Source organism: Balaenoptera borealis (genome assembly GCF_965194805.1).
Source record: "Balaenoptera borealis genome assembly, chromosome: 3".
In the NCBI taxonomy this organism is placed as follows: domain Eukaryota; kingdom Metazoa; phylum Chordata; class Mammalia; order Artiodactyla; family Balaenopteridae; genus Balaenoptera; species Balaenoptera borealis.
Genome location: NC_138866.1, coordinates 143,245,725 through 143,270,359, shown reverse-complemented (window position 1 = coordinate 143,270,359; position 24,635 = coordinate 143,245,725). Strand labels below are relative to the sequence as shown.

Sequence of the window (24,635 nt, the reverse complement as noted above, 5' to 3'; positions counted from 1 at the left end):
AAGGCAACCCAGGACAAGCACACATCAAAATCAAGCTGCAGTGCTCTGGAAAGCAAAAAGCAACAGTGAGACTGTTACATCTGTCCAGATTGCCCTGCACTGTGACCGGCACGAGGCCCCACCACAGGCCTCCAAGAATCCACGTGAGACGGCACTTTGCTGTAGGCAGCACTGCAGAGCTGACCAGGCAGCAGATGCCCGCAGCACAGGACTCAGTGTGCAGATTCAGCTGTGCCCTTCCCATGGCTGCTCTCCGTGTATGGGGATGGCGCGAGGATTCCATAAAACAGAAGAGGGTCACTGATCAGGAGAGGTGGTCCTGTTTAAGTATTTCCCCAGCAGAGAAGGCACAGGCCTGGAGAGATTCGCAGGGTGCCTCAGCTTACAGTGGGACACTACGGAGCTGACTTCAGTGAGATGAGGTGATCTCTCAAGTAGAGGTGGGCAGGCAGGGAGAGGCTGGCCCACAGCAAGGCTCCAGGGTTTGGGGTCCTGGGCCTGGCTCTGTGCTAACCAGCTGGGCAAACAAGGGCAGGCCCTTTGAGCACTGGAGCACTCTGGGTATAGACTGCAAACTACAGGGTATAAACTGCATGACAGAGACTACAGTTGCCGCCCTACAATAAGATTTTATAACAAGAACAACATGTTCTGGAAGATTTTGATTTCCTGTAGTTGCAGAATCTGGAATACAAACAGAAAAGACCTTTATTTTTTTAGTTTTTATTTTTTTTAACATCTTTATTGGAGTATAATTGCTTTACAATGGTGTGTTAGTTTCTGCTTTATAAAAAAGTGAATCAGCTATACATATACATATGTGCCCATATCTCTTCCCTCTTGCATCTCCCTCCCTCCCACCCTCCCTATCCCACCCCTCTAGGTGGTCACGAGGCACAGAGCTGATCTCCCGGTGCTATGTGGTTGCTTCCCACTAGCTATCTATTTTACGTTTGGTAGTGTATATATGTCCGTGCCACTCTCTCACTTTGTCACATCTTACCCTTCCCCCTCCCCATATCCTCAAGTCTATTCTCTAGTAGGTCTGTGTCTTTATTCCCGTCTTGCCACTAGGTTCTTCATGACCTTTTTTTTTTTTCTTAGATTCCATATATATGTGTTAGCATACGGTATGTGTTTTTCTCTTTCTGACTTACTTCACTCTGTATGACAGTCTCTAGGTCCATCCACTTCACTACAAATAACTCAGTTTCGTTTCTTTTTATGGCTGAGTAATATTCCATTGTATATATGTGCCACATCTTCTTTATCCATCATCTGTTGATAGACACTTAGGTTGCTTCCATGTCCTGGCTATTGTAAATAGAGCTGCAATGAACATTTTGGTACATGACTCTTTTGGAATTATGGTTTTCTCAGGGTATATGCCCAGTAGTGGGATTGCTGGGTCGTACGGTAGTTCTATTTTTAGGTTTTGAAGGACCCTCCATACTGTTCTCCATAGTGGCTGTATCAATTTACATTCCCACCGACAGTGCAAGAGGGTTCCCTTTTCTCCACACCCTCTCCAGCATTTATTGTTTCTAGATTTTTTGATGATGGCCATTCTGACCAGTGTGAGATGATATCTCATTGTAGTTTTGATTTGCATTTCTCTAATGATTAATGCTGTTGAGCATTCTTTCATGTGTCTGTTGGCAATCTGTATATCTTCTTTGGAGAAATGTCTATTTAGGTCTTCTGCCCATTTTTGGATTGTTGTTTGTTTTTTTGATATTGAGCTGCTTGTAAATCTTGGAGATTAATCCTTTGTCAGTTGCTTCATTTGCAAATATTTTCTCCCATTCTGAGGGTTGTCTTTTCGTCTTGTTTATGGTTTCCTTTGTTGTGAAAAAGCTTTTAAGTTTCATTAGGTCCCATTTGTTTATTTTTGTTTTTATTTCCATTTCTCTAGGAGGTGGGGCAAAAAAGATCTTGCTGTGATTTATGTCATGGAGTGTTCTGCCTATGTTTTCCTCTAAGAGTTTGAAGGTGTCTGGTCTTACACTTAGGTCTTTAATCCATTTTGAGTTTATTTTTGTGTATGGTGTCAGGGAGTGTTCTAATTTCATTCTTTTACATGTAGCTGTCCAGTTTTCCCAGCACCACTTATTGAAGAGGCTGTCTTTTCTCCACTGTATATTCTTGCCACCTTTATCAAAGATAAGGTGACCATATGTGCATGGGTTTATCTCTGGCCTTTCTATCCTGTTCCATTGATCTATATTTCTGTTTCTGTGCCAGTATCATACTGTATTGATTACTGCAGCTTTGTAATATAGTCTGAAGTCATGGAGCCTGATTCCTCCAGCTCCGTTTTTCGTTCTCAAGATTGCTTTGGCTATTCGGGGTCTTTTGTGTTTCCATACAAATTGTGAAATTTTTTGTTCTAGTTCTGTGAAAAATGCCAGTGGTAGTTTGATAGGGATTGCATTGAATCTGTAGATTGCTTTGGGTAGTAGAGTCATTTTCACAATGTTGATTCTTCCAATCCAAGAACATGGTATATCTCTCCATCTATTTGTATCATCTTTGATTTCTTTCATCAGTGTCTTATAGTTTTCTGCATACAGGTCTTTTGTCTCCTTAGGTAGGTTTATTCCTAGATATTTTACTCTTTTTGTTGTAATGGTAAATGGGAGTGTTTTCTTAATTTCACTTTCAGATTTTTCATCATTAGTGTAGAGGAATGCAAGAGATTTCTGTGCATTAATTTTGTATCCTGCTACTTTACCAAATTCATTGATTAGCTCTAGTAGTTTTCTGGTAGCATCTTTAGGATTCTCTATGTATAGTATCATGTCATCTGCAAACAGTGACAGCTTTACTTCTTCTTTTCCGATTTGGATTCCTTTTATTTCTTTTTCTTCTCTGATTGCTCTGGCTAAGACTTCCAAAACTATGTTGAATAACAGTGGTGAGAGTGGGCAATCTTGTCTTGTTCCTGATCTTAGTGGAAATGGTTTCAGTTTTTCACCACTGAGGAGGATGTTGGCTGTGGGTTTGTCATATATGGTCTTTATTATGTTGAGGAAAGTTCCCTCTATGCCTACTTTCTGGAGGGTTTTTTTAATCATAAATGGGTGTTGAATTTTGTCAAAAGCTTTCTCTGCATCTATTGAGATGATCATATGGTTTTTCTCCTTCAGTTTGTTAATATGGTGTATCACGTTGATTGATTTGCGTATACTGAAGAATCCTTGCATCCCTGGGATAAACCCCACTTGATCATAGTGTATGATCCTTTTAATGTGTTGTTGGATTCTGTTTGCTAGTATTTTGTTGAGGATTTTTGCATCTATGTTCATCAGTGATAATAGTCTGTAGTTTTCTTTCTTTGTGCCATCTTTGTCTGGTTTTGGTATCAGAGTGATGGTGACCTTGTAGAATGAGTTTGGGAGTGTTCCTCCCTCTGCTATATTCTAGAAGAGTTTCAGAAGGATAGGTATTAGCTCTTCTCTAAATGTTTGATAGAATTTGCCTGTGAAGCCATCTGGTCCTGGGCTTTTGTTGTTGGAAGATTTTTAATCACAGTTTCAATTTCAGTGCTTGTGATTGGACTGTTCATATTTTCTATTTCTTCCTGGTTTAGTCTTGGAAGAGTGTGCATTTCTAAGAATTTGTGCCTTTCTTCCAGGTTGTCCATTTTATTGGCATATAGTTGCTTGTAGTAATCTCTCATGATCCTTTGTATTTCTGCAGTATCAGTTGTTACTTCTCCTTTTTCATTTCTAATTCTATTGATTTGGGTCTTCTCCCTTATTTTCTTGATAAATCTGGCTAATGGTTTATCAATTTTGTTTATCTTCTCAAAGAACCAGCTTTTAGTTTTATTGATCTTTGCTATCGTTTCCTTCATTTCTTTTTCATTTATTTCTGATCTGATCTTTATGATTTCTTGCCTTCTGCTACCTTTGGGGTATTTTTGTTCTTCTTTCTCTAATTGCTTTAGGTGTAAGTTTAGGTTGTTTATTTGAGATGTTTCTTGTTTCTTAAGGTAGGATTGTATTGCTATAAACTTCCCTCTTAGAACTGCTTTTGCTGCATCCCATAGGTTTTGGGTCATCGTGTGTTCATTGACATTTGTTTCTAGGTATTTTTTTGATTTCCTCTTTGATTTCTTCAGCGATCTCTTGGTTATTAAGTAGTGTGTTGTTTAGCCTCCATGTGTTTGTATTTCTTTCAGATTTTTTCCTGTAATTGATATCTAGCCTCATAGCGTTGTGGTCGGAAAAGATACTTGATATGATTTCAATTTTCTTAAATTTACCAAGGCTTGATTTGTGACCCAAGATATGATCTATCCTGGAGAATGTTCTATGAGCACTTGAGAAAAATGTGTATTCTGTTGTTTTTGGATGGAATGTCCTATAAATATCAATTAAGTCCATCTTGTTTAATGTATCATTTAAAGCTTGTGTTTCCTTATTTATTTTCATTTTGGGTGATCTGTCCATTGGTGAAAGTGGGGTGTTAATGTTCCCTACTATGATTGTGTTACTGTCGATTTCCCCTTGTATGGTTGTTAGCATTCGCCTTATGTATTGAGGTGCTCCTATGTTGGGTGCATAAATATTTACAATTGTTGTATCTTCTTCTTGGATTGATCCCTTGATCATTATGTAGTGTCCTTCTTTGTCTCTTGTAATAGTCTTTGTTTTAAAGTCTATTTTGTCTGATATGAGAATTGCTACTCCAGCTTTCTTTTGATTTCCATTTGCATGGAATATCTTTTTCCATCCTCTCCCTTTCAGTCTTCTGTGTCCCTATGTCTGAAGTGGGTCTCTTGTAGACAGCATATATACGGGTCTTGTTTTTGTATCCATTCAGCCAATCTATGTCTTTTGGTTGGAGCATTTAATCCATTTACATTTAAGGGAATTATCGATTTGTACGTTCCTATTACCATTTTCTTAATTGTTTTGGGTTTATAATTGTAGGTCTTTTCCTTCTCTTGTGTCTCCTGCCTAGAGAGGTTCCTTTAGCATTTGTTGTAAAGCTGGTTTGGAGGTGCTGAATTCTCTTAGCTTTTGCTTGTCTGTAAAGGTTTTAATTTCTCCATCAAATTTGAATGAGATCCTTGCTGCGTAGCGTAATCTTGGTTGTTGGTTTTTCTCCTTCATCATTTTAAATATGTCCTGCCACTCCCTTCTGGCTTGCAGAGTTTCTGCTGAAAGATCAGCTGTTAACCTTATGGGGATTCCCTTATGCGTTATGTGTTGTTTTTCCCTTGCTGCTTTTAATATTTGTTCTTCGTATTTAATTTTTGATAGTTTGATTAATATGTGTCTTGGCATGTTTCTCCTTGGATTTATCCTGTACGGGACTCTCCGTGCTTCCTGGACTTGATTAACTATTTCCTTTCCCATATTAGGGAAGTTTTCAACTATAATCTCTTCAAATATTTTCTCAGTCCCTTTCTTTATCTCTTCTTCTTCTGGGACCCCTATAATTCAAATGTTGGTGCATTTAATGTTGTCCCAGAGGTCTCTGAGACTGTCCTCAATTCTTTTCATTCTTTTTTCTTTTTTCTCCTCTGCAGTAGTTATTTCCACTATTTTATCTTCCAGGTCACTTATCCGTTCTTCTGCCTCAGTTATTCTGCTATTGATCCCTTCTAGAGAATTTTTAATTTCATTTATTGTGTTGTTCATCACTGTTTGTTTGTTCTTTAGTTCTTCTAGGTCCTTGTTAAACGTTTCTTGTATTTTCTCCATTCTATTTCCAAGATTCTGGATCATCTTTACTATCATTATTCTGAATTCTTTTTCAGGTAGACCGCTTATTTCCTCTTCGTTTGTTAGGTCTGGTGGGTTTTTGCCTTGCTCCTTCATCTGCTGTGTGTTTCTCTGTCTTCTCATTTTGCTTAACTTACTGTGTTTGGGGTCTCCTTTTCGCAGGCTGCAGGTTTGTAGTTCCTGTTGTTTTTGGTGTCTGTCCCCAGTGGCTAAGATTGGTTCAGTGGGTTGTGTACGTTTCCTGGTGGAGGGGACTAGTGCCTGTGTTCTGGTGGATGAGGCTGGATCTTGTCTTTCTGGTGGGCAGGTCCACGTCTGGTGGTGTGTTTTGGGGTGTCTGTGTCCTTATTATGATTTTAGGCAGCCTCTGTGCTTATGGATGGGGTTGTGTTCCTGTCTTGCTAGTTGTTTGGCATGGGGTGTCCAGCACTGTAGCTTGCTGGTCGTTGAGTGAAGCTGGGTCTTGGCGTTGAGATGGAGATCTCTGGGAGATTTTTGCCGTTTGATATTATGTGGAGCTGGAAGGTCTCTTGTGGACCAGTGTCCTGAACTTGGCTCTCCCACTCAGTGGCACAGCCCTGACGCCTGGCTGGAGAACCAAGAGCCTGTCCACCACATGGCTTTCACGTCGCCCTAGTCTCGAAGTTCCCGCCCTTGCTCCTCAGCCCAGGACCCCATGGGAGCAGAAAAGACCTTTAAATGGTCCCAATACAAATCTTACGATCCCATTCTATTTCTGCAAACAAACCAACAGGGTGGCGAGGTATCTCCAACTTAAGTACATTTTTCTACTGGTCTATCTTTCTTCAAGGAGACTCTGAGCAAGAAAGTCAGTCATACTTTTTCACTATTTATCCCCCCTCCTTTTTTTTTTTTTTTTTTACTACTGCTTCAGGAAAGGGGTAGAGCAAAATTTCCCAGATGCTGTGATGCTCGAAAAGTATCTCACGTTCTATGTAGTAGAAGAAATACACACGTTTATGTATACAGTAGTCCCCCCTCATCTGAGGTTTTAATTTCCATGATTTCAGTTACCTGTACTCAACCGTAGTCAGAAAATATTAAATGGAAAATTCCAGAAGTAAACAATTCATATGTTTTTAGTTGTGCACCATTCTGAGTAGCCTGATGTAATCTCGCATCATCCCGCTCTGCCCCACCTGGGACGTGAGTCGTTCCTTTGTCTGGCGTATCCTGCCCATTAGTCACTTAGTAGCTGTTCTGGTTATCAGATTGACTATCTCAGTACACACTGTGGTGTTCAACTAACGCTTATTTTATTTAATAATGGTCCCAAAGCACAAGAGTAGTGATGCTGGCATTTTGGATCTACCACAGATGTAAAGTGCATCTTTTAAGTGGAAGATGAAAGTTCTAGACTTAATAGGGAAGGGGGGAAAAATCGTCTGCTGAGGTTGCTAAGATCTATGGTAAGGATGAATTTTCTGTGAAATTGTGAAGAAGGAAAAAGAAAATAGTGCTATTTTAACCATAGCACCTCAAACTGCAAAAATTATGGGCACCGTGCGTGCTTAGTTAAGATGGAAAAGACATTACAGATTTAAGGTATTCTGAGAGAGAGATCACATTCACATAACTTTTATTACAGTATAGTTATAACTGTTCCATTTTATTATTGTTGTTGTTAATCCCTTACTGTGCCTAATTCATAAATTAAACTTTTTCACAGGTATGTATGTGTATGAAAAAACATAGTCTATATAGGATTTGGCACTATCCAAGGTTTCAGGCGTCTACAGGGGTCTGGGAACACACGCCCCACGGATAAGGGAGGACTACTGTATATCTCACATGAATGAAAGTTCCAAGTCAAATTTAGACATTCAAATAAACACTTTCTACAGTGTCCGCTTTGGGGAGCTATACACTTAATCTAATTATTCCTGTCATAAGTAGTTCAAACTGTTCCAGAAATCATCTTCTGCAGCTATCTTCAATAGAAATCCAGGAACCAAACACAAAAAATCTATTTCATTCTTATACTTCGGTTCGACCCCAAATTCCAACCGCATAATGACTAGGCTTTCAAAACTCTTAAATATATATCAATTCTGATGACTCAGGACAGAATGCCAACTGCTGCACAGATAAGGAAGATCAATATAATAAATATTTGGCTTACTGTGACTTCTGAGTAAGACTTAAACTCAAGATATTTTAATTGTGCTCCTAAGAGTATTTCCTGTTCTGAACTTTATAGAAAGTATCTTCATCATCAACTACCTTTCTATTGAAGACTACACACGTGGCAATGACTTAAGACCACGTCACAATTCTTTGGTTCCACAAGGAGGGATGGGGCTTTGGGGGTTCTCAGAATGGAAGCAAAATGGCTATATCACTGTATGAAAGAGGCAAGGAGGGAATGTAGATTTATACTGGCTGAATGGAAATATTTAAACAGAGGTACTACTCTTTTTAATTCCTACATGGTTCACATATTACCAAATACTTCCATTCTTCATGCTTCTTTTGGTAAATGTTACTTTTCAGTTTCCTAAACTGAAATTGGGGCGTTTCTGGCAATTCTTAGATCTTGGAAGGGCCAAGTACATTGTGAAAGCAATAAAGAACTATAAAGCTGGAGAGCACATCAAAGGTTCCCTGAACCTATCCCTACTTTCTAATGAATATTTATACCACGTGTGTTACAACAAGGTTATCACCAAGGAAACATCACTACATTTCAGACAAGCACTTCTCAGGAAGAATTCATCTCTCTGTGAACTTCTAGAGCACCTTAAAGGCACCTATGGCACGTCTCACATACTGCAGCCACAGATTGTGATTATGCCTGTATGTGCTTTCTTTATTTAACTAAACTGGGGACAAAGACAATATCTAACCTCTTTTCACTTCCCTACATATTCAATGCAATACCTTGAGAGGGAAAGGCATTCATCTAAAGTTTACTAAATGAATGAATAAAGGAAATCAAAGCCACAGACTACATCACAAAGTTGAGCAGCCTAATAGGCCCAAAATATCAGAAATCAGTACCTCTGAAACCTTTTCTGGATAAACAATTCCATACACAGCGTGCACCTTTTCTCTTATGGTGGCCAACCAGCAAGGCATCTTCTTAAAATACACAATCAAAATCTCAGAAATCTATAACTGTCCCAATTATGTGCGTCACTGAGAAGGACCTAAGCCTTTCTCCACAGATCAAATGATGTTTTTCTTTTAGTTTTTCTACTATGGAAGCTTCTTCTCTTAAGAGGAGAAAACAAGCAGCCATAAAGTCATGTTTATGTCAGTAAGATGAACATAGAACTTGGGGTCAGAAGCAGTACACTAGTTTTCCTGAGAGGTCGCCTACTGGGGGCCCTTCCAAGTCCACTGGCAGAAATAACGGTTACACCCAAGCCTGAGTTTCTGACACGGAATGCACATATCTTCACCCCCACAAAAGACAATCCTCCTTTAAAATGAAACTTGGGAAGCCACTTGAGGTAAACAGTGTAAAAATAATACACCATTCCTTAGAAACGTCCCTCCTCCCAGGGGCTATATAGGAACTTAGAGAGAAGAATTTACCATTTATCTAGCTGAAATATATCTATTCATAAGCCACCCTGAGTTTGTCTATATATTTTAACACTTACCAGACTGTATCTTATTGGTTTAGTAATTGTCTCTTCCCACTGGAATATGAATTTGAATGTGGAGACAGGCCTATTTTCATTTCAGCATTTCTAAGGTCTAGCACAGAGTTCAAGAACATTTGTTGAATGAAGTACTGAATAAATCAGTGCACCCTCACAGTAAACACAAACTGACATGGTAATTTAAATAAGTAACACTATGGCCTGATACAGTTGGTAACTTCTTCCAAGATCATTTTAACCATCACCTATTTAAAATCATTCATCCATCGAGTCTTAAGAGTGGGTCTGATAATTCTTAGTTTAAAATGAGATAGAGTTACACCCTACTGCTTATAAAACGTCTAGTACATGCTGGACACTATACTAACTCTAGTTAGTACAAATAACTCTTGAAGTTGGCATCATTATCCCAAATTTATAGATGAGGAAACTGAGCCTCTAAACAAATGGATCAAAGTGGCAGATCAAGGGCCATAACTGGGATTAAAACCGTGGTTTACTGGGCTCCATAATCTTTCCACTGTGCTTGGCTACTAACCTTGGCTGTCAATATAATGAGATAAGAATGAACAAAAGTGAGATGAGGAGTGTAACAAATGGGCCAAAAGAGTGATAAGAATCACATGTGGTTCTTTTGTCCCAACAGGAGGAAAAAAGAAAAGGCACACACGCCTCCTCCAAAATGCACATATGACCTATGATTAAGCAGTTCTTTGAGAGAAAGAAGTGGATTGTTAATCAAAGTTAAGACTGCAGAGCAAAACACCCTGGAAAATGTTCAAAGAAAAAGTGATCAGTAAGAACTGGCCATTAAAGAAAGTGTGATTTTAAAAAGTTCTGCGCGGTTGCCCTTTTACTCCAGTACAGTAAGATATACACCCCAACATTCATGAACTTATTCCTATCATTTTAGAATCACACACTGGTTAAAAATTAAGAACCTGAAGAAACCTTAGAGATTACCTAACCATTATACAAGTGGGAAAATGGAGATCAGAGAAATTAAATAATTTCCTCAAGGTCACTGAAAAATGTATAGCTATATACAATGGTATATTTGCACTACTACTCAGCCATGAAAAAGAATGGATTTTTGCCATTTGCAATAATATGGATGAACTTGGAAGGTATTACGCTAAGTGAAGCAAGTCCAACAGAGAAAGACAAATATTGTATGATATCGCTTATACGTGGAATCTAAGAAAGTAAAACAAACTAGTGAATATAACAAAACAGAAAGAGACTCACAGATAAAAAGAACAAACTAGTGGTCACCATGGGGGAGAAAGAAGGAGGGAAGGGCAAGATAGGGTCTGGGGATTAAGAGGGACAAACTACTATGTATAAAATAAATAAGTTACAAGGATATATTATACAACAGAGGGAATATAGCCAATATTTTTTAGTAACTATATATGGAACATAACCTTGAAAAATTGTGAATCACTGCTAAACAGCTGAAACATATAATACTGTACATCATCTATACCTCAGTTTTTTAAAAAAAGGAAAAAATGTATAGTTAGATCATTAAATTATACTCTTACAGATATTTTTACATTAAGGTTGTAGTTTTTCCACTTACAGCTTTATGATCTGGGCTTCTTTAAGGCACTTCTTTTTTGCAACTATCTTCTCTAGAAGAACACTTGGAGAATTTCTTGTTGACCCCATTTCATAAGAGACATCCAGAGTGTCTCCAAAGATTCTGTATGAAACAGCTGAGGAGTATGTTTCCCCGTGACTGAAGCTAGCTCTAGATTTGGACCCAAAAAGGAAAATTGGCAGCGGGGGGTGGGCACGGTGCTAGTTCTCTTACATGCCAAATATACGCAGAGGAGACTTACTGGCGACATGAAGAGGTCACTCTGCTTTTTCCTAGATGACACGTATACCACAAAACTATACATATGTAAATATGATAGCAGAGACATTTTTAAAAAGACCTTTTTTAAAATTGAAAACTGTTAAATAAGAGGGTAGGATGTGTGAGTCATTTTGAATATCAGTGCTACGACCGGTCCAGTTAGTTACCAGATACCCTGAGAGCTGCCATATTTTCCTATGGCAGGTGTGCATGAAGGGTGTGAAGAGCCACACAAAACGAAAACTTTTTTGAAGAGATTCCTGGACTAGGGATGGAAATGCAAGCTCGCCCCCTTGAGACAAGAGGAAGGAAACACAGAAAATAATCAAACTACAGGGAGAATTCAAGATTTTAACCAGAAATAGTCCAACACTGCCCTTACCACAACCTTGAAGAAACAAATATTAATATTGTTGTAAAAATAACTAAGAATGGAAATTCAGTTAATTTAATGTTTGGCTGTGTCGTTTTTTTTTTTTTAATAAATTTATTTATTTATTTGTTTATTTTTGGCGGCGTTGGGTCCTCGTTGCTGCATGCGGGCTTTCTCTAGTTGCGGCGAGCGGGGACTACTCTTCATTGGGGTGCGCAGGCTTCTCATTGCAGTGGCTTCTCTTGTTGCGGAGCACGGGCTCTAGGTACTCGGGATTCAGTAGTTGTGGCTCGCGGGCGGGCTCTAGAGTACAGGCTCAGTAGTTGTGGCGCACAGGCTTAGGTGCTCCGCGGCACGTGGGATCTTCCCGGACCAGGGCTCGAACCCGTGTCCCCTGCATTGGCAGGCGGATTCTTAACCACTGTGCCACCAGGGAAGCCCTGTGTAGGTATTTTTTTAAAAAGGGAGCATGGTTCTGATTGGGGAGTGTGTGTTAAATGAAGAGTAGACTTTCCCAGTAACCTAATACTCAACATATGGGATTTTATAGTTGTGCTTGAACATATTTGTTCTTGAGTGTTTGGCTGCCAGGACCATGGGCATCCTGACAAGATATACCTGGCTTGCTGAATTAACTCTTCCATATGGCTAATGAGCTTTTGCAATGATCATTTGGAAAAGGAATTATTACAGAAATACCTTAAGGAACAGATACCCCAGGGAAGCAAGCTCCTTCCTAATGAACTTGGCCACATGTTGAAAAGATTCATAGAGGACATGCAGTATGCTGGTTTGCAGCACTGGGGCAGGGAAGTAGGAGTCAGAATTCCTTCCTGGCCACCATGGAGCATTTTCTCAAGGTGAATGGTCCCAGAAGGCTTTCTGTTCTGGACTCAAGTATTGAATGTCACGTCTACACCCAGTCATATCATTCTTTAGGAAATAAATGGCAGGTTTGGAAAATCTTAGTAATTTGTGCATCAAATGCAAACTCTCTGGACAAATACCATCTTGATGGTACTTAGCTACAGCTAAACAAATTATAATAAGAACATGAGACTTATTTTAAAGTGAATCAGCTTAGATCCTAAAACAGCCAAAGGAATTTCTCCAACTATCACCGAAAGCACGAGAGTATAATGCAATGGTTTTAGAATCTTAGGGTGTGTAGGCATCATTCAGGGGTACTTGTTTAAAATGCAAAAACCCATCCAAGTGAACTGAATTCCCCAGAAGTATACCCTCAGGATGACTTTTCTGGAAACCACAGTATAGCAGAAACATCACGGATACAGAAATGAGGTTCTAGTCTAGTGTACAGAATTAACTAGTTGTAAAATGAGGCAAGTTGCTTAACTTTCCAGAAACCATTTTTTTCCTCCTATAAAGCAAAGGTATTAGACTTCAGATAATCTTTAAGCTTCACTCAAATTCTAAAGGTCTCAGAAGTAAAACAAGCACCATGTTTCCCAACTTAAATTAACATTTGATGCTATTCCTGACGCTTTTTTAACAACGTTCAAGAAGCAGAACCTGAGGCGTGATTGTTTTAGGAACCACCATATGCCACTGGTTACACAAATGAGTAAAAAGGATACTGGAATCTAAAGTTATAAAACTAATTAATAATAATAATGCTAAGTGCTACTTATTGCATGTCAGGCTCTAAGTACTTGATATATATTAACTCACTGAGGGGAAAAAAAGAGGACTACAGGAGGTAATCTGAGAACCTTGAAACCAGGAATGTATATAAGAAGGGATAATGTTGAATATTAAATTGTAACTAGTATTAAGGCTTTGGCAATACTTAATAAAAACCATGACTATAAAATGCTGATAAAATGACTAATGCGAATGGACCATATTGTGTATAAAACCTGGCCTTTGGAATTGTGAACAATTTTCGATTCAGTGAAGAAGTATCTGTTAGGACCACGTATCATGTATCAAGACACCTGTAGCATTTAACACATACATGTGTTTTCTCTGAGGATATAAGCAAGCACTATTCTTGATACTGCCTAATTCCTTTATGAACCTATGCTCTAGGTTTTCAAGACAGTAGCAAAGCGTAAGATACACAGTTTTTTCCCGTTTTACATTTGGAAAAGGATGATTCAGTGAAACAATGAGTCAATGAAGCAATGACTGGCTTATTCCCAAGGCCAACAAAGAGACTGGGCATGTGTCTGAAAGATCAAATTAAATAATGCTAAACAAATGCCACTCCACCCTCGACTACAATCACTAGCTCAAGTAACCCTTTTCAGACTTCAAACCCAGACTCCAGAAGGTTAAGGCTAGAAGACGAATAGAGTAAGGAAGCTGAGCCCTGGAGAGACTAAGTCAAAAAGCAAATTCAGGAGAAACACAGAATCGGAACTCTCCGCCTTCCTACGTGCAGTTTAATAACCAGAGCTTTCACGGCAAGCTGAAACAATTTATAAAAGAAAAAAATTCTACTTGCTTTCTCTTTCTTTTCATCCACTGAAGCACAAGTATTCTCTAGGCCAGGAGCCCACAAACTACCACCACTAGGCCACCGCTTGTTTTTGTACAGCCCGTAAAAAAAAACCTAAGAGTAGATTTTACATTTTTTTAATGATTGAAAAAAATTCAGAAAAGAATATTTCAAAATATTAAATTACTTCATGATATGAAATTCAAATTTCTATAAAGTTTTATTGGAACACAGTCACACTCTTGTTTACATGCAGCCTGTGGCTGCTTTCACACTATAACATCAAAGTTGATTAGTTGTTACAGAAACTGTATGTCCCACATACCCTAAAATATTTACTCTCTGTCCTTTACCAAAATCGTTTGGGAACTTCTCAATGAATATAGCATGTGAAAAGTTAAATGGGAAAAAAGAGAAAATGGGGCATTGGAAAGATCAAATTGTGTGTCCATGCTTTCTCCTTTCAATCCATAGCAAGTAAGGCAAGGCTGGCAGAGCAACAGGGAGGGGAGGTCAGTGGTCAGATTTCACGTCACTTTAAGAATGCCGTGAACACAAAACGCTCCACTGTGTAGACCTGAAAATCTTCATGAACTAAAAATTCCATTCACGTATGCTTTCTCTAACTACGCTAAGTGAAGGCAGACACAAAGCACAGATAACCCCTAGCAACAGACAACCCCTAGCAACAGACAAATTACATGGTTCTCACATATTGATGCTCCTTACAATATACCCCACAGTCACAGAGCCTGGGGTTAAGAGTCAGGGAGGAAAGCACCCCACTGGGCAAGTCCTAGGTTAGAACCAAACTACAAGCTCCCATTCTAGCAGGCTCTGACCTTGAGGTAGCCATGTGACTCTCTGAGGGTGTAATTCTTTTATCTGTAAAATGAGGCTTCATGACCAACCAGAGGAATATTACCTCTCTCAACTCCTAAAACTGGAGGAAAAATGAGAAGAGGAAAGAGACGAGAGGAGGAACTTTCTTTTAAAAAAACAGTGTTTTGTTTTCTTTTTTATAATAGTCAAGATACAGTCAGGACAGAGATATCCTCATGGGAAAGCAAAAGGTCTATGGCCAAGCATCAGGCTGCACTCAAGGACACTAATTAGCAAGACTTCAGATGGAAGACTACGAAGCAGAGGCATTTGAATTCAAGGATGTGAGTTTGTTCCTTTCCTTTTTTAGGGGCTCCTGGAAACAAAGACACATGTACCCATGCAGGGTGTGTTCTCTTTTCTTTCCCCAGGGGCAAAAGCAACATTTGTCTGTATAATGCCTGCTGTACTAGCAGCCACCCAGGCATGAGTCATGAATGCTATCTGTAATAAGGGGTGGGTGAAAACAGTCAGCACCTCCCGACCACTGTACTCCAATAAAATGAAGCTTGTTTATCACAGTCTATACACTTGAAACAGTTTGGGAGGGTATAGTTCTGTTTCTGTACTGGGGTAACTTTATGAAAAAATACTTAGCCCTCTGAACAGCAAACACAGTGCACCCTCAAGTCTAGACAAGGAAGGCTCATTTTCCGACGGGCAATATGATTTAGGCCAGTAACTCGATTTTTCAGCTTCCAAAAGGTGTTCTTTTTTTTAAAACAAGTGTGGAATCTAAAGCTTAGAACCCTGTTTCTCTCAAGTTTAAGTTCTCTAGTTTTACAAGTTAATAGCTTTAAACAAGAAGAACAATAATCTCAAGACCCTGAAGAAAACCATTTTTGAAAACTTAGTATTAAATATAAAATTACCATATGGGTCAGCACACCCATTACTAAGTATATGAAAACATATGTCCACACAAACTTATATACAAATGTTCACAGCAGTTATTATTCACAATAGCGAAAAAGTAGAAACAATCCAAATGCACATGTGGTATATCCATACAACAGGATATTACTTGGCAATAAAAAGAAATGAAATACTGATCAATGTTACAACATGGATGAACCTTGAAACGTTACACTAAGTGAAAGAAACCAGTCACCGAAGGCCACATATTCTATAACTGCATTTATATGAAGTTCCGGAATGGGCAAACCCATAGAGACAGAAAGGAGATTAGTGACTGTTAGCTGAGGGGGGTGGGAGTGAACTGCTAATGAACACGGGGTTTCTTTTCAGCATGATGACAACGTTACAAAATTAGATGGTGGTGACAGTTTTAAGACTTTGTAAATATATTAAAAACTACTAAACTGCGCACTTTACTTGAATGAGTGAATTTTACGGTTATGTGAACTATGTCTCAAAAGAGCTATTATGAAAACCTAGTGAACTTTTTTTTCCATCATTAAAAATGACATACTTCATATTTTAGTCAGTGTTGAGCTTTAAGTTAAAATCTCATTTTTGCTATCAGTTTCTATATAAAGAAAGAAGAGTCAGGTTTAAGAAGGGTTAATAGATCCCTTTTTCCGGTAATTCCCATTTTGTGACATGTTAAACCTCATGACAAATTGCAAAGTCTTGTGCTCACAGGAAAAGCGTTTTGCATTATAATCTCCAAGGGATCCCTGCAGGAGGGTCCATTCTAAAACTATGCTATGCAAAAGCTTCACTGCAACATGTCCACATTTGTATATGAGGGAACAAGGGAGAAAGGGAAAAAAATCCTACTGTGAATCAAAAAAATCCCCCAAACAAGGCCATAAATCAGACACAGCAGAGCAGGCTAAACACACTTTGTGCTCATACAGACTTACCGCCTGGGTCTTTGGGCCTTGTTTCACCTCCGGCGTAGAAGCTATGTTTCCTACAGCCACCTCTTCAGAAACTGAACTCTCCTTGCTATTACTCAGAAAATCCACTTCATCTTCAGCTTTCGTGTCTGGCATTTCTGAAGAGAACAAGGTGGTTACAAAGTGCATTTGAAAAATTGATTCCTGGGCCTTACTATTTACACAACATGCTCCAGGTTTCATGTGTTTTGTTTGCCTTTCCCTTTGTGTTAAATAGAAAGTATTATTTTGGAGCGGGTGTCATTTCTGACCTTGTGCTGAGCTAGTCCCTCATCACCTGGTTGTATGGTTTTCTCCAGCTTCTGTGTGGGTTTGTAGCTAAGGTAAGACCCAGTTCAATGTCCACTGAACTTCCATTTTCACTACTGACTTTTTCAATGACAATTTGATGAGTGTGGTGCTGACTTGCACATGGAAAAGAAAACTGACAAGCTTTAAGGGAACAGATTAATAGCTAAAGCTAGTAGCCCATCCTGACCATTATCAAAGAGGCAAGAGATGTATTTGTACAGGACAAAAAGGAAAGAGCTGCTGAGAATGAGATAAAGCCTTTGGGAAGAGTCTTCCTTTAAAAACATACTACATACACTCACCTACCCATCACAGCAATTGATAAGACTGAACTATTCTTAATAAATTAGTTTTTGTTTTAACTTTTATTTCTTCCCAAACCAAAACATAATTACACACTATCAACAGCAATTCCTTTTCTGAAGAAAAAGTTTTTTCATGTTTTCTTTAGAATTATGCTCAACAGACCAAACAGTAGTGGTTTTGTTACACGACTACCATATGGTCAAGCTAATACAGCAAGGAAGTGATAAAATGATGCCTGAGGCAACTTTAGGCTTCGACACTTCATTAAAGGGGACTGATGGTTGAACAGTCAAAATTCACCTTGATAATCCAAATACAAATGGAACTATCATCTCGATTTCATTTGGAAAATTTTCTGTGGTTGTTATTAATCTAGTCACACTACTACTCTGGCAGAGAAAAATGTTCCCTACACCAGAGGGCACAGAAGCTTCTTTCACCAAAGAATAAATTATATTATATTGTATTATGTATTTTATAATTATATAAATAAAATATATTAAGATTTTATTCTAATAGCACACTGTGAGAGTGTATACCTTTATACACTGTGACATATATAAAGGTCTACTTTAGATTTAGAAAGTGACATTCCCATAAATGAACAGTTGTAAGTCTCCTTTCTTTGCCCTAATTTTTTAATTACCTAATCTTACTAGTAATTTAAAAAATGGGCAAACACGTTTCCTTGCCCAAAGAACCAAAATCGTTCTTACATTTCATAAAATGTGATTAAAGTTAAAAAAAAAAAAAAAAAAAAACTGACTAAGCAACCCCCTTAGAAGTATTCCTTGATCAAAACATTTCTGAGTAAGATAGGGTTGTTTTTTGTTTTTTTTGGAGGGGGGCTGTTGATGATTTTTATTTTATTTATTTGGGGATGTGATTTCTGACACATCCTTACTATCCTACATCCATCAACTGAAAATATGTATCTTGGCAAGTAGCAACCAGTCACAGCGGTAAACAGAGATGAGTGAGACCTGTGGGGTGTTGGCAGCCCCCTCGGGACTGGCCTGGCTCAGTTATGCAAAACTAACTTCCCAAAGCACTGCGGCCAATGCTCCTGATGGGTAAAGGGCCACGTCTCCGCACTCTAACTGGAAGTTTTGTGTTTTCCTCATCTCAATTTCTATTTGGCTTTGTCAACAGCAGTATATAAAAGCAAAAGCCAATGCCATGTGGCTCCTTCCAAATCAGCAGTTAAACCGATGTCTCCTCACTTATAAAACAGTATGGTTAAATTCATAAATGGCATGTAAACTTCCTAGGAAATACCCTTTGGTCTGAGATCACACTCAGGTGCTTTTTCTCTAGGGCAATGTGACCAGGGACTTTCTCCAATCCTGGCTATTTTCTGAAAAAAGCACCAATTTCTTCATCACTGGTTACTTCTCTCTGTCCTTTGAGGCCATGAGCCTGGAGCACATATGACTCCTCTGGATAGCAGAATAAGTAACTCACCCCCCACCCCCAACACACACACCAAAATCCTAAGCCCAGAGACACTGCTGAAACTTGATTTTCATCTCATGTTCCTTCCTAAAGCCTTAAAATCTTAAACATAATTTCTTAGCACCTTTACTATCTTTGTGTGCTATTAAAAATCAAAGTCTGAAAAAAAAATCAAAGTCAGCTTGGTTTCTACCTTTTCTCATAAGGTACTATAGACACAAACCTTACATAGTTTGTACTTGCTTGGGTTAAATTCTGACTACTGAGCCAGAAAGAGAAATAATTCCAGCCCATGTGGCTAAGGACGCAGCACCCAAATGAAAACAACATAGCCAGGCATCAGCTTACAGCCACTCCCGTTCTTCTGAAATGTCAACCTGCCAGGGCCCCCAAAATAGACTTGCTGTTGTGCCTTCTTTTAAAAATTAGAGACCTTCTCATTGAAATTCTGAGATTGTTAGTGATAGAAATTTGTTGGTTGCTAACAATCCAAGACACTTTAATAAAACAAAAAGTGTGAAATCACCAAAAATACTACCTCAGGTTTCTTAAATCCCTCAACTGGAAAAATAGATTATAAATGGTTAAACACCCTCTATCAGGGAAAATGACCACTGTGTTTAAATTGCTCTTTTTCTAAAGCCACTTCTCTCCTTATTCTATTTGTTCATTTCTATTCATGCCCCACCCCCAAATTCTTAACACCTACTACAGTAAAGGGGTTTTCAAAAATTAGAAAGAACGGCAAGAACAATCAAACAATAAAAACAAAACAGGCTTCTTACCTACGAGAGCCTGGGGGCAAGCATGGAGATAGGTCCTCTGTCTATACCTGGTAACAGGTGGTGGTCGCAAAGTGTGAATCAAACTGACCTCGAACGACTTCAGGAGTCAAAACCGAGTCCGACTCCAGTTTGAACTTCAGCCTCAACCCCCAATAAGGAGTTTTATTCAGATCGTTTCTTTCCACAGAACACCAGTGGTTTCTCTTTGCTCTCTCTGGACATGGTTAGCCACAGACAGAACGGGCTGGTGCTGTGTGAGCAATCTGCTTGCTGCAGCTGCTTCACCAAGATAAGGAGACACAACGTCTGCCCTGTGACAGCAGCTCAGCAGACTAAGCTCTGGCGGAAATCCTGTATCCTATCCCCTGCACTTCGCAGGGTCCTCAATTCCCAGACTGCTGCCCAAGAGCAACAGGCAATGGAACTGGAGGTCTGCTCCTCAGGCAGGAAAAGGAGGGAGTTCCCTTCCCACAGCCTCCACCAATGACCTAATACCACCATTTGGGATGCTGGGCCATCAGCTTACAACGATACTTAGAGCTGTTTGTGAAACCACTCTGACTAAATTTGCTCAGGACACAGACTAGGATGATAGGGAAAGAAAGGAGTTTCAGGTTTGTAAATAAAACACACTTTTTCAGCACTGTTTGTTATGGTTCTCGAGAAAAAGGACTAAGCCATGTGAACAAAAACATCTGCTAAATTCCTTTATCATTTTAGAGCACCTGGGATCTAGGCACTGTTTTCCAGGTTAGGAAAGTCGTGACTGCTCCAGTGCGACAGATAGAGCATTTATAGGCTTTAAGCAATCAAGCCAGAAGTCTGGAATGCAGGGAGCAAAAACTGTCCAACCCTGAGATGACGTGCCTCTCCGGATGGTGTTGACTGTTAACCTGGCAACCTACCCGATGAACGCCCGCCCTCTAAACAACAACATGACACCTATGTTTTTACCAGCATATCACAGAGACTCTTAAGGGAACTTGTTTCTCGAACTGTTGATTTTGTACTCTGCTTTGCTTACCTGTTGCCGGAGTTGGTCCCTGGAGAGACAGAATAATCTTCTCTGGCTCCTCCCTTCCAGCAAAGCATCCTGCAAGGTTCCCAGAGGCTTCTCCACGACTACTGCCCATTGGCGGGGTCTCCGCAGGCTGGAAAGCACTCGCCTTCCCTGCAGAAGCACTCTCCAGCTGTTCAGGCCCTGGGCCCGACTCGGAAGGACAGGGCAGTGACATGTGACTGACTTCCCCCTCTGTCGTCAGTTCTCCCGAGGCCTTGACTCGTTCTATGACAGCATCCACTATGCGACTCGCAGCCTCCTCAATCAAGTCTGCTGTCTCAGGCAGAAGCACGGCTTTGGCAGCGACGGTGCAGGGCAGAGGGGCACCATCCCTTCCCCTGCCTGGGGCCTTGTCACCACGGCTTGAGAGCCCCGTCTCTGTGGGGTGCTCTTTGGCAGCAGGCTGCGGCGGGACGTGATGCGCTTCCTCATCCACCTGTGTCTCCTTGGAGTCGCCTGTGCTACCGCTGCCATCTGCTCCCCCCACCTTCCCCTTCTCCCAACCCAGGGACACAACCTCTGGGGGTGCAGCTCCCTGAGGGTCAGTCACACCTTTGTCCGGTAAAGGTCCCGGCAAACCCAGGATCATATTCTTCTCCTGGCTCAAAGAGACTTGCGGAATCTGGGTGTCTGGAGCGTTGTGTGGTATGTCCTTTCTCCTGGCCCCAGTGGTGCCTTGCAGAGCACTGACCACGGCACCACCCAATGCTGCATTTCCACTCACCTCACACGCAGTGGTCTTCCCCTGGGACTGAGTGTTTTTCACCTCAACATCCAGAGCAGAAGATGGCTCACAAGTAAGAACCTCGAACCCACCTGGTAACAGATTTGGCAATGGACACGAGCTGCTCTGCTCTGTACCTGAGGCCTCCTGGCTTGAGTCTGCAGCCAGACTTGCTCCTGGTGGCACCAGGCTCTGTGCAGCCCCACCTTCCACCAGCGGTGCGACTGGTGGGGCCACTTCCTTGTTATGTTTAGTTTCTGCGTGAAGACAGGCCATGGGTGTGCCCAGTGAATTACCGTTCCGAGGAGCCCTGTCCTCATCACAGGCGGCTGGGCCAGGTTCTTCACAGAATCCCGGGGCCTCCTGTCCAGGAGGTGGTGTTCTCGGCTCTTCCTGCAACGTTCCTGAACGAAGAGTGCTGTCCTTAATGGAGGAACAGGTCACTGCTTTATCCTTGTCTTCTGGTCCCTGCGCTGCAGGGCTCTCTGGAACCACCTGATCTTTCCCTTCTTCAGTCAAAGCGGAATCAGAGGCCAAAGTGGCCTGACCCACATGGAGCAGGGAAGAGTCAGTGGCCCCCTCGACGATATTCAGGACTTCAGGGGCTGCTGAGAGGCAGGGACGCTCACACTCCCCACCAGGTCCTACGGGACTGGTATTTCCCATGCCGGGCTGAAGATCTAGAGCAGAGGAGGGTGGGCACAGGCCCACTGCACTGTCTTCTGGTGGCTGCTTCTCCAGATCATTCGAATCCCCATCTGGGCCATCTCTACAATCTGTATGTGGTTCAAGAGTTGCTGTTCCTTTTTCATTCTGGGAGGAGGGGACAGGAGAAAGTGCGTCATCTTTGGTTACTGATTCACTGCCGGGACTGCCTGTCAGAGAGGAAGTCCTGCCTGATGTCACTGCCTGGTCTGACACCCGTTCTTTCTCAGCTTTGGGGACAAGAGCATGTGGATGTGGAAATACCTCAAGCATATTTGCTAAAGATGTTTCTAGTTTCGAATCTTTTCCTTGGCTTTCTTCATCCAAAACTTGGAGAGGACAAAAATCCACGTGTTCCTGGGTGTCTCTAACAGGGTCAGGGGTGACCGTGTTAGCCTGTGGGCCTTCCGAGCAGCTGGCAGTGGGCAGCGGTTGTGTGTTGAGCAGCCCTGTGGTGGTGCCTTCAGGCTGGGTAACTATGTCATCACAGCGTTCTACAGCCAACACACCACTAGAAGTCCCCGTGTTCTGTCGACATGCAGAGGCAGCACAAAGTTTATCATCTCCAGTTGTAGAACAGATGGGTGATTTGCTGTTTTGGCTTTGAACACGAGATGAATCCGTTTCTGATTTCTGGTTTGGCATAACATCTTTTTGCGGCCTGGGAAAGGTTAAATCAGGGGGTGACACCGCCACACACATGCTGGCCCAGGGAGTGTCAAGTTCGGGCCCTTCTGAAATCTCATCTTTTGCAGCAGCTAGAATTAACTGAGAGTTCTGAGCCCCTGGAGCATCAGCACTCTCTTCACAACTTCCAGAAGTTTCCGTTTCTGCAGTGTTTTCATCAATGGCAGTTTCTTCATCACTAACGACAAGTAAAGACTCAGCAGGCTTGTCAGCAACCAGGGAGCCAGCGGCAGAGACACCGTTGGGAACGCTGGCTTTGTCCACAGGCTCGTCGGTGACTTTTACGTCAGAGGCTCCAGCTGTGCTGATATTAGAGTCCTCAAATCTTTCCTTCATACTCTCCCCCGCTGCAAGCACATTCCTCTGGATGGTGGCCTCTGGGTTCACGAGACTGTGTTCCGTTTCCCCTGCGGTGTCTGGGACGCTGGCACCTGCTGGTGAAGGGACCACCAGTTCACCTCCAGAGAAAGACTGGGCCGTGCCGGGCTCCAGGGCTACGCCTCCCTGCAGGACGCGGCCTCCACTGCCTGGAGATTCCTGGCCTGTGGCCATTGCCGAAGATTTTGTTCCAGTTTCTTCACTTCTGACTCCACAGGATGGAAGGCCTTCTGTGTCCTTTCCTTTGCAATCAGGTGTGCTCTGACGGCAGCTGTCGGGATCAGACGCAGTCCCGGAGTCCACGATAGGCGCTGGCTCCTCGTCTCCTTTTCTCTCCACGCCTGTATTTTTCTTCCTATGGGAAGAGTCTGTATTCTCTTCCTTAACCACATTTGACAAATCATAGGAACTTTCAATCTGCCCCACAGTGCTCCCATGGCAGCACTGAGAGCTCTCAGCACCTTCAGGAGAAGCAAGCTGCTGGCTGGCTGTGGGCGCTGATGCACAGGGGAGAAACTGACCATCTGTATCTTGGTCACTGGGCAGACTTGAAGGTTCTTGTGCTGTCACCACTGAGGGCATAAGACTGTCCATCTGTTTGAGGTTTGTTTTCTAGGAGGAAATGGAAGATACTTTTAAAACATTGTCCGGGGGAAAAGATGTCACTGACACCTATAAGCAAAAATTCTGTTGGAGAGAACTCAGTAGCATTCCAGCCTCTCTAAGGTCACAGGATAAGCCAACCTAAATAAATACAAATAAATTCTCTCTTGTTCCTGACATTAATTTCCTCTTACAGTTGCATATCCACTAGAATGATAAAAATGGCAAGAATACAGTATGACTATTTTCTATATTATGAACTTATTTTAGAAAATAGATAAAAACTGAGCCTCAAAAAAGCACAGTGGCTATCTTCAAATGAGCAGCTGAGAAAGATACTTTTTATAGGGGCTTTAGAGGGCCAGAGGCTGCTTCCATCCCACCTCATACATACAAGTAAAAACAAATCCTGGCCAGTCTGGTAAACTCTCTTTAATCACAAGGCACAGACATATGCTCCCATTCCCTAAATTCTCACTGAGGAGTTACACAGCATCCTTTAATCTCCAAAATATGCTCCATTCAATCTAGTTTAACAATTTTAGTTATGGGGTTATAATTTCAAAAAGAGTGGCACGGTCGATTCTTTTTACTTCTTGATAAAAGCAGTTCCTCTGTTCCTCTAATACTGAATATTAAATAAATAAGAATACATTGAACTAGTAATACCTAATTCTTGATTAGTCTCAGATGATACTGTGCTTTGAGGATATTATAGGTCATCTCAAAAATAGTTTTTGCAACTTGAAAAACAGATGTAACCAACTATACAGGAATGGTTAAAACAATCATGGTTAATCAACCTGACGGAAAATGCTAC

The 24,635-nt window shown here is 41.0% G+C and overlaps 1 protein-coding gene across 12 annotated transcripts in view; it reads right to left on the bottom strand.

The window, feature by feature from the left end:
• The window catches only part of AKAP13 (A-kinase anchoring protein 13), a 343,304-nt gene that overhangs the window by 138,317 nt on the left and 180,352 nt on the right, over nucleotides 1-24,635 (bottom strand). For all 12 annotated transcript variants that reach the window (XM_082388883.1, XM_082388891.1, XM_082388889.1 and 9 more), the window contains exons 7-8: nucleotides 20,683-23,824; nucleotides 16,786-16,919 (exon numbers count right to left, since the gene is read on the bottom strand). In XM_082388883.1, the coding sequence (XP_082245009.1) occupies nucleotides 16,786-16,919; nucleotides 20,683-23,824 (3,276 nt within the window). The remainder of the gene's footprint in view (nucleotides 1-16,785; nucleotides 16,920-20,682; nucleotides 23,825-24,635) is intronic.